At 38.4% G+C, this 9,975-nt stretch overlaps 1 protein-coding gene across 7 annotated transcripts; it reads left to right on the forward strand.

Annotated features, from left to right (window-relative positions):
- Positions 1-223: 223 nt before the first annotated feature.
- Positions 224-8,854, forward strand: LOC128519778 (C-C chemokine receptor type 8-like). Of its 7 annotated transcripts, none has more exons than XM_053493641.1 (5): positions 224-335; positions 2,029-2,184; positions 3,846-3,927; positions 6,769-6,851; positions 7,451-8,854. In XM_053493641.1, the coding sequence occupies exon 5, from the start codon at positions 7,563-7,565 to the stop codon at positions 8,451-8,453; it is 891 nt and encodes a 296-aa protein (XP_053349616.1). In that variant the 5' UTR covers positions 224-335; positions 2,029-2,184; positions 3,846-3,927; positions 6,769-6,851; positions 7,451-7,562; the 3' UTR covers positions 8,454-8,854. The 7 variants fall into 7 exon arrangements, with proteins under 7 accessions (XP_053349616.1, XP_053349610.1, XP_053349611.1 ...); XM_053493640.1 differs by lacking the exon at positions 2,029-2,184 and adding an exon at positions 6,479-6,681 and having other exon boundaries at positions 321-335; XM_053493635.1 differs by lacking the exon at positions 6,769-6,851.
- Positions 8,855-9,975: the final 1,121 nt, after the last annotated feature.

Genomic DNA, 9,975 nt, shown 5'->3' on the forward strand with positions numbered 1-9,975 from the left:
CAGCTGTCCACGTCGCCATGACAACTAACTATTCTTTGACAGTACAAATGACTTTGTTCTGTCCCAGTTTTCCCGTCCCACGATGATAAACACCCCTCTATAGAAACAATCAGAAAACTGAGTGCAAGACAGACTTTTCTTATAATTCCGAATTCATTTTTGTACATTATATTCAGTTTAAATATTACGCAAAAATATTAAAAGCAATTTACCCCTCAATATAAAGGGACGAGTCCGTCTCATCCCTCCCTTTCCTACAGTACGCCCCTGACTCCTCCACCCATACTCTCCGACAGCGCAGAACGGCACGAGCTCCAGCTGCGTGAACATCCAAGGTAGACTTTTACTTTCTGTTTTATAAGGAATAGTTTTAAAGAAGCCTATACATTATTCTATTATTCGTTCTCAGATGACGTCGCTGCATATGAGCATTTCCAGTGCCAACCAACCACGCGAGGTTTTGCGCGTTGCCCACAAACATTTTTGTGTATGTTTTATACAGTATATAAAAACAGTGTAGCCTTGATAGGCGTCACAAAAACAGAAGTGTGAAAGCCGGTAATCCTATACACCAGCATTTTATTTAATTTATTTTTAAACCTTAAAAAAATGTGTTACACAATTGTGTTTATATACAGTATAATGGGCGTTGTGCTTCAGGAAACTGTTTGAATAATTTACTTTCTGTACATCACAGATAACACTTGCACTACCAGTCAAAAAGATAAACATGCCTACCCATTCAGTTTTTTTACCCTAACTTAATACTTTTTAAAAGGTTTTATTTATTGATAGATTTAATTGTTTAGATTAGAGAAAGATGTAATATGCATATATACATATTTTTTAATAAAGACTACTGATGTCTTTAGAGGTAACATAAACATTGCTGCCAAAATTCAATTATTGTTTTAAATCTCTCTCTCTCTCTCTCTCTCTCTCTCTCTCTTTCTCTTTCTCTCTCTCTCAATTTGTACCAGTCAAAAGTTTCGACACACCTACTTAATTAATGTTTTTGGTTTTGTGATTTATTTTCCATGTTCTAAAACAATAGTGAAGATTTTAAAACTATGAAATAATACAATACTTTAGCATTGTTTTGCAATGTAGAAAGAAATAAAACCAGGAAAGACCAATTAGAAGGTGTATCCAGACTTTTGACTGGTAGCGTATACATGTATATCTTACAGCAAATTTTGGATTTGGATTAAACTTCCTGAGTTTGTTCCTACTATATTTCAGTGTACATGAATGACCATTACATACACCCAAAAGCAGAGTTAAATAAACTTTTTTTCTTATAGTAACATAGTAACTTTCAGAAGTTAAAACTAAACCCCATGAAGTTAAAATGTTTATATCATATAGAGAAATATTCACCTTCTAACTAGTAGTAGATAAATTACAATGGATGCAAATGAGCAAATGATTTTAGTTGGTGCAATAGTGAAGGTATTGCACACCATGATAAAGAATTTGCATATGTAAACAGTATACAGTGAGGGAGGTAAATACAATTAGTGCAAATATGCAAATAAATAATAAGTGGGTGCAATAAGGAAGGTATTTTATACTATGATAAAGAATTTGCATGTAAACATTATTGTCATGGCGTGCACTACTCGCTCACTCCATAGGCTCCCTACGAAGGCAGGGCCGACTGGCATTAATTAAAATTAATGGACCCCAGGCTTTCTCACCATTATAAAAGCAAAGTGCGAAGTTAAGTCGAGGGGGGCGTCGAGTGGTGGATTTTATTAGAGAGTGGCATGCAAGCAAGGCGGGGAATCTTTTTTTTTTATTATTTAGTTTTTTTCGTTCTTTTAATCAGAAATAGAATAAATTGTTACATTTCCAATAAACAGATCCCCAACACATCTACATGCATAAATTTTGGCAATAGTTCCAGTAATGAAAATATTACACTGTAGCTAAGGACATATTATGATAAAACAGAATGAGCAGTTCACCTTTCATATCTTCTGGTCCAAATCATATATTTTTTTTTTAATCTATTGCACTGCATAGTGTCTAGGGAAGTCACATAACAGAAGAACAAACGACTTCGGCTATAAGACTCATTGAGAAGAACTGTTCAATTCTGTTTCCTGTGTACTGCACTGCATAGCATCTATGGGAGTCACAGGACAAAAGAACGAATGATTCAGACCAAAAGACTCAAAGGTAACTACTCATTTCTGTTTTCTGTACATCACATTCACGCCTTACCACTAGCCCGGAAGCAAAGCAAAAGCATCGCATGGTGGATTTTATTAGAGAGTGGCAAGCGAGCGGGATGATGTTACGCACCCCAGAGACTTTAAAGGCAAGAACCGGAATGCCTTCCCTTTCTACTTCCACATAGAGCACGCCTTTGCATCCCTGCCCCCAGAAAAGAAAAGTCCACAGAGAGGACTGCGTTAAGGCCCCTGATCCCAGCTGGGAAAGCTGGCCAGCCGATGGACGTCCAAGAAGAGACTCCCTTCTGTGGCCATGCCCTGAGTGAGCTGGGAGGGAGCAGTCTTGGCTCATGCCAGTGGGTGAGGTTGCCGTCATGGGAGCACACAGAAGTGCTACCTACGCATGCTTTATCCTGCCACTCTGCTCGCCTTTCATCAGCCGTGTGCCGTGTGTGCTGTGTGTGAGCTGGGCACTGCTTCTGGACCTACATGTGCACACCTCCACTCTTTTCCTCCCCTTTCTTTTCATTCTCTTTGATACTTTCCTTCCCCATTTCCTTAAATAAAATTACACATTATCCTGTAAGACCTCGCCTCAAGTCCAGGTGTTTGTGGTGCCGAACAGGTTACAGTATAAAGAGAAAGATTTATAAACAATGAGTGCAATGATTTATATGTATGCAATGAGAAAAATATTGTATACTGTGATAAACAGTTTGCATATATATATATATATATATATATATATATATATATATATATATACCGTATGCATATGTAACTGTTCACAGAAAGGGTTATATACAAAAGGGTTATATACAGGAACGGTTATATACAGTAAGTGCAATAAAAAAATATATGGCATGATAAAATAATATGCATATATAAAAATAAACAGAGAAGGGTTATGTACAATGAGTGCAATGGTTATAGATAAAGAAACATATTGTATACCAGCAGTAGAGAAGGTTATATACATGTGTGTAACTTGTTATTGAGAGTGGAATATGTGCAACAGTTAGGAATAGTGCAGTCCTAAGTGTTCAGTTTATGTTCAGTAGTGAGAGCAGCAATTTGGGTAGTGCAAGGTAATGTATGCAGTCAGTGTGTATGTGCCTGGGTATGCCCCTGAGTTCAGGAAGGAAACAGCTGGGGGGAAAAAGCTATTCCTGAACATGCTTGTCTTTGTCCGGAGGCTCCTGTAGCGCCTCCCAGAAGGCAGAAGAGCAAAGAACCTATGGGCAGGATGAGAGAAGTTCTTTGTGATATTGGTTGCTGAGACACCGCATTCTGTAAATGTCCTTAATCTTTGGAAGTGAAACTCCTACAAGGCGTTGGGCATTTTTCACCACCCTCTGCAGTGCTTTTTGTTTGGACACTGTGCAGTTCCCATCTCAGATTGTAATACAGCTGGTCATCATGCCCTCGACAATGCAACAATAGAAATTCATCAGGATGTCTGAACAGAGATAGTTCTTCTATAAAACCCTCAGGAAGACGAGGCACTGATGAGCCTTCTTGACCAGACTAGAGCTATTGGTGGTCCAGGAGAGATCTTCGGAGGGAATGACAGTGGTAAATGCTGAACTAAAATCAAGGAAAAGCTTTCGGGCTTTACACAGCACTTAAGAATTTTTCTTTCTTTTTCTATATTTTTAAACTTAGGTTTACATTTTTGTGCCTGAACCTGAACAGCAACAATGAACACTACCAGTGGTCTCTGGAAAAATACAACAAGTGAGGACACGTAAGTACATATTATATTCTAAATATTAAAGGCAATTAAATGCACTTTTTAAAAATGTTTTTTAGTTTTTCTCTATAATGACTTTTACCACATCTAAAAATTATGAAATAATGTACAGTAGGTATGGACATGAATATGTAATTACATTCATTTTATATAATGTGACATGATATTAAAAAAGTAATCATTTAAGCATGTTTAGTCTTCTAGCCACAGTGTTGAATTCATAGAATGAACTTAATATAAATCCTTGATAAAGTGTCATGATGGGTAGGTATTGGCTGTTAATGCCGTGGGCAGAAAAGGGCAGGCATTGGCGCAAAGCGGTGTTTTTGAACAAAAGAGTCCTTAATCAGGATATAACACAAAACCAGAATCACAAAGAAACAAAACAGACAAAGAAACAAACACTCAAATTATACAACCCATAACTGACCAATACCCAGGCTATAGGACAATACACAAAACAAAAGCATTATGCTCATATACTTGGTTAACTGACAAGACACGGACTCTAATACACCAACTAAACATAACTATAAGCATTATGTAGAGATACATGCTTAAAGACACAACACAGACTCAAGCTAAGCATGGAGCTGAAAACGGGGACAAGACGAGAGACTTAGAGAGACACGAGACAGGACTAGAGACACGAGACAGGACTAAGGCTAAAGACATGGCAATCAGCTAAACATGGCTATCAGCTAAACATGGTCATTAGCTTACCATGGCAGTCAGCTACACATACATCTAGCTAAGCATGTCTTTAGCCTAACATGCACATAGCTACACTTACCTTATAGCTAAACATACAACTATGCCACTTACCAAATAGCTACCACAACACTAGGGACTCATGACACAGGGACACTCAGAGGCTAGGCTAAGGGACACTCAGAGGCTAGCCTAAGGGACACTCAGAGGCTAGGCTAAGGGACATACAGAGGCTAGGCTAAGAGATACACAGAGGCTAACTACTTATCTATTCTCTAACAAACAACACAAAATGACTCAACACCTAATCAGCTCCACACACACTTGAACACCAAAGACGTACATGCAAACATATTTAGCCTGGGGACATGCTCAGTAGTTATGGGTTAACATAAACTACAAAATAACAATATAAAATAAACCAACGTATAAATAAAGAATACAAAAACAATAAACAATACACAAAACAAAATGCCCACTTGACAGTACGTACAAACGTTCAATGCTCAACCCAGACTAATCAGCTCGTTATTAAAGATTTAACAACCTACCTCGGTCCAGGTGTGCTCCCGCATCACCTGACCGAGGTGCCTTCTGGGAAACTGAGCCTGCAAAACAAAAACTACAAAGGGCAAAACAGTGCCCTCTAGTGGTGATTCCTTACAGTAGCCCATAAACCGCTCCTCCCGAGCGCTATCGGCGGTCCCTGGACACTTCCTTTGTCCAGTGTCCTTTCACCCAACACCGACAAGCTGGCTCCTACTGTAGGCTGGACTGTGTTGCTCTCGGAAGTAGAGCCTCGGAGATAGCGCTAGGTTGTCCTTCAATTGGGGCGGCCGATGTGGTAATAGATGATCCTCAAAACCGGGCGGCGGATGCAGCACTGCGAAGTCAAGGTTATTGAACCTCCCTGTAAGCGCTCCGAAGGGATGAAGCCTTCATTCAAGGCTCCCGGTCGATGTGTGTTGGAAGGGGGGGGATGGAATCCCCACTGAGGGTCTCGGGAGAGGTGTAGACAATGATGACGCCTCTCACTGAGGCTCGCGGACGAAGGTGACGCCTCTCACTGAGGCTCGTGGACGAAGGTGACGCCTCTCACTGAGGCTCGTGGACGAAGGTGACGCCTCTCACTGAGGCTTGCGGACGAAGGTGACGCCTCTCACTGAGGCTCGCGGACGAAGGTGACGCCTCTTACTGAGGCTCGCGGACGATCATTGTCCTCGCATAACATACAACTAGCTACACTTACCAAATAGCTACCACAACACTAGGGACTCAGGACACAGGGACACTCAGAGGCTAGGCTAAGGGACACTTAGAGGCTAGGCTAAGGGACCTTACTTAGTTGGTTACCAGGTTTACTCTCAAAAGGGATTTTGATCCACTATTCTTTACAGATCTTCTCTAAATCCTTAAGGTTTCTTGCCTGTCTCTTAGCAACTCAAAGTTTCCACTCCCTCTATGATTTTTTTTTTATCAGATTAAGGTCTGGAGATAGACTAGGCTACTTCATGACCTTGTGCTTCTGCTTGAACCACTTCTTTGTTGTCTTGGTGGAATGTTTTGGGTTATTGTCATGCTAGAAAACCCATCCACAACCCGTCCTCAGGAGCTTTTCATCTAAAACATTACAACAGATGGCCCCATCCAGTGGCCCCTCAATGCGGCAAATTAAGCCTTTAGCAGAGAAACATTTTCAAAGCACAATGTTTTCACCTCCATGCTTGACTGTAGGAATGGTGCTCTTAGGATCATAGTCTGCATTTGTCCTCCTCCAAACACGGCAAGTTGAGTTGATGCCAAAATGCTCAATTATCATCTCATCTGACCACAGCAGTTTCTTCCAATGAGCGAACTGAAAAGGGGACCAGAAGGATCTCAATCCATGGTGGTATATTGTGTTACCAATGGTTTATTTGGTGACTGTGGTCTCACCTGCCTTGAGGTCATTCACAAACTCCTCCTAGTTCTGGACTACCACCACAATTTTCTGTTAATCATTACCATGCAAAGCTTGCATGAAGCTCCAGACCACAGGTGATTATTTTGTATTTGCTCCACTTGCAAATAATTACTTCAGCAGTTGTCTCCTTCTCACCAAGCTTCTTTTTGATGGTTTTGTAGCCTATTCCAGGTCTTGTAGGTCTACAATCTTGGTCATGACGTCCTTTGACAGCTCTTTGGTCTTGCCCAAGTTTGAATAGAAGGTAGAGATTATGTGCACAGGTGTCTTTTATACACATATAACGAGTTGTTGTTAGAAGCACCTTCTTACATTTAATCTGTTCACTACAAAAGCACATAACCAATCTGTAGGAGTCGATTGTTTGTTGGTAGGGTATCAAATATTTATTTTACTTACTGAAATGCAACTCCATTTGTAACATTTATATAATGTGTGTTATTCTGGATTTTTGATTGATATTAACTACCTCTATCCTTATAATAAACCTATGACAAAAGTTTTAAAGCCTTTGTTACTTTGTAAGTGGGCAAACCCACAAAATCTGCATGGGATATTTTTGTTTCCTCACAATATATACATTTTTAGGAATGTCATCAAATGGCATTCAGAAATGTTTTAGTGCATTTACAAGCATGAAATTAATGCCCATGAAATTCTTTATATACTGTACAACAGCATGTTTTACTCTAGTCTGTCCATCTAGTCCAGAACTCTCACACAACATTTGAACTGTTTTAAAGTTTGTAATTATATATTAAGTCATGCGAAAAAAATCACACTAACTTTGATTTTCATGTGCAGAAAATTATCTTGTAATAACTTTTTCTTTATTGTTTTTAGCACAACATATGATTACTTTGATGTTTCTGAGCCATGTCATTACGGAAGTGATGCAAGCCAGTTCCTCCCAGTGCTCTACTCTTTGTTCTTCGTGGTGGGCTTACCTGGCAACATGCTGGTGCTGTGGATGATGTTAAGAGGTGCTCAAATGAAAACCATGACTGATGTGTCTCTCCTGAACCTGGTCATCGCTGACCTTCTACTAATCTTCACTCTCCCCTTCCAGGCTCACTATGCCAGAGATACCTGGGTATTTGGTAACGTCATGTGCACTCTGGTTCTCGGTGTGTTCTACATCGGATTTTATGCTGCCATTTTCTTTATTGTGCTGATAAGCATCGACAGATACTTGGCTATCGTTCATTCCTTGTTTGTCTTGAATATCCGCACAAAGGCTTTTGGTATTTTAGCTTGCATGGTAGTCTGGATGATAGCTGTTGCAGCATCATTTCCTGAGCTACTGCATTTTGAAGGTAAAGCTTATGATACTGGAGTAGTTTGCACTGCTTACCAAGCAATCATGTATCACAGTTATGGGAGAAGTACAGCTTTATTTAAAATGAATGTTTTTGGCATGATGATTCCACTGGGTATTGTGGGATTTTGTTACTCGATGGTGCTCAGGAATCTTAAGACATCTACAAAACTAGCTGTTCGTCTAGTTGTTGTGGTCACGTGTGTCTTTTTCTGCTGCTGGATACCGTACAACATTGCAGCATTCCTCAAAGCACTGGAACTGAAGGGCACCCTACCTCAAGAGTGTGAGATCAGCAAAGGGATCCATCTAATGCTGCAAGTCACTCAAGCTGTGGCGTACTCACACAGCTGCCTCAATCCATTTCTCTACGTGTTTTTGGGTGAGAACTATAAGCAGCATCTCGCCAGGCTCCTCCTTCAGACACCATGTGTCCGTGCGCAGTGTATAAAGAACTACCTGACCCAGGTTGAGGGCTCAGTGGATCCACACATTGAAAATGTTGATGAACTCTCAGTTGCCATCTAAATGATAAAAAAAAAAACTGAAATGTGCATGAATACATAGTTTTCATTATTTTACATTATGTTATTCTGCATCTACTAAAATATATTGGGGATTATATCTACAATTATTATAATCTGACCTTTTTTGATAGTTGTTTTTTTACTTTAACTTTTTTACCTTTAATATGTATTTTTGACCAGGAATTGTGTGTATATAGTGTACCCTTTACAGCTTTCAAAGATTCATAGCTAGGCTGTAATGAAGCCTGGATTATACTTGCATTTACTGTAACTGCACATACTAATATAAAAAACATCCTGAGAGTTATTGAGCACTAACATAAATCACTTGTCAAATATATAGGTTATTGCTATTGTTCAATTGATTAAGTAAAGTGCATGGCAATAAACCTTTTCATTGGAGACATTGTATTGTTATTATTAATGATAATTATAATTACAAATTAATTCATTGCCAGCAACTTTCACAAATAAAGATCAATTGTCTGGCAAATACATACATCTGGCTGAGAACAAACACTCTAGGAAAAAAGATAATCAGGTGGAATATAAGACTCCTATACAAAACTGAAAAGCAAAATTGCATTAAATGCTTCTAAATGTGCTTCAATAAAAAATAATGACCTTTTGTGAGGTTAATAGGCTCACTGTAAACATTAAAATACAGTTTTAAAAAATCTTAGCTTTTTTGATGATGTGATGTTGATAAGTTGGGTCAAAAAAATAGTACCAAAAAATATTCAGTTTTTTATTTATTTGTTTTCAAGTCGTTTAGATTAGATTAGATTAGATTAGATTAGATTAGATGTCACTGCACATGTATGGTACAAGCAAACAAAATAGAGTTAGCATCTACAGACCTGAAAAAAACTGTTATATAACAGGTCTGTGACCTTTTCTTTAAGACTAGTAAACTGGTTTAATGCAGATCAGATTTAATCTCTTTCTTTTTTCGCTGATTTGACATATTCTGTGATCTATGAAAGTGAAGGATTGTTTTCCCCTTCCAAGCTATTTTTTTATTGCATATAGCACAGTTATGTCACATTTAACTCATATTTACAAGGTCCATAACATGCACTGGTGGCTCAGTGGTGGCATCTTGTCTGCCATGTGCAGTGTATCCTTAGTACCAATCAAAAGCCTGGATAATTTAATAAATTTATACTATATTTTTTATGTTTTTCTTTTTTAAATAGTTATATAGTTTTATATAGGTTTAATACTGTAAATGTACACAACAATAAAATCTGGAATGTACACATTTATTCAGGATAAATACTTGACAAATACTGGTTAGTTTTTTTTTTTTTTTTTACATATTTAGACTCTAAAACTTTGATTTATGTAATGACTCTTGATTTAGGGTAATTTAATGTATACAATACTGTGATATACTGGATTATCTTGTATTGTATAGTATTTTAATGCTGCTATATACTTAATGCAAACAATTTTACACTGCATATAAACTGCATGTGCAATATGTCTCACCTTGGTGTGAACACGGACACCAGAAGAAG

The sequence above is a fragment of the Clarias gariepinus genome, chromosome 4 (assembly GCF_024256425.1).
Source record: "Clarias gariepinus isolate MV-2021 ecotype Netherlands chromosome 4, CGAR_prim_01v2, whole genome shotgun sequence".
NCBI lineage: Eukaryota > Metazoa > Chordata > Actinopteri > Siluriformes > Clariidae > Clarias > Clarias gariepinus.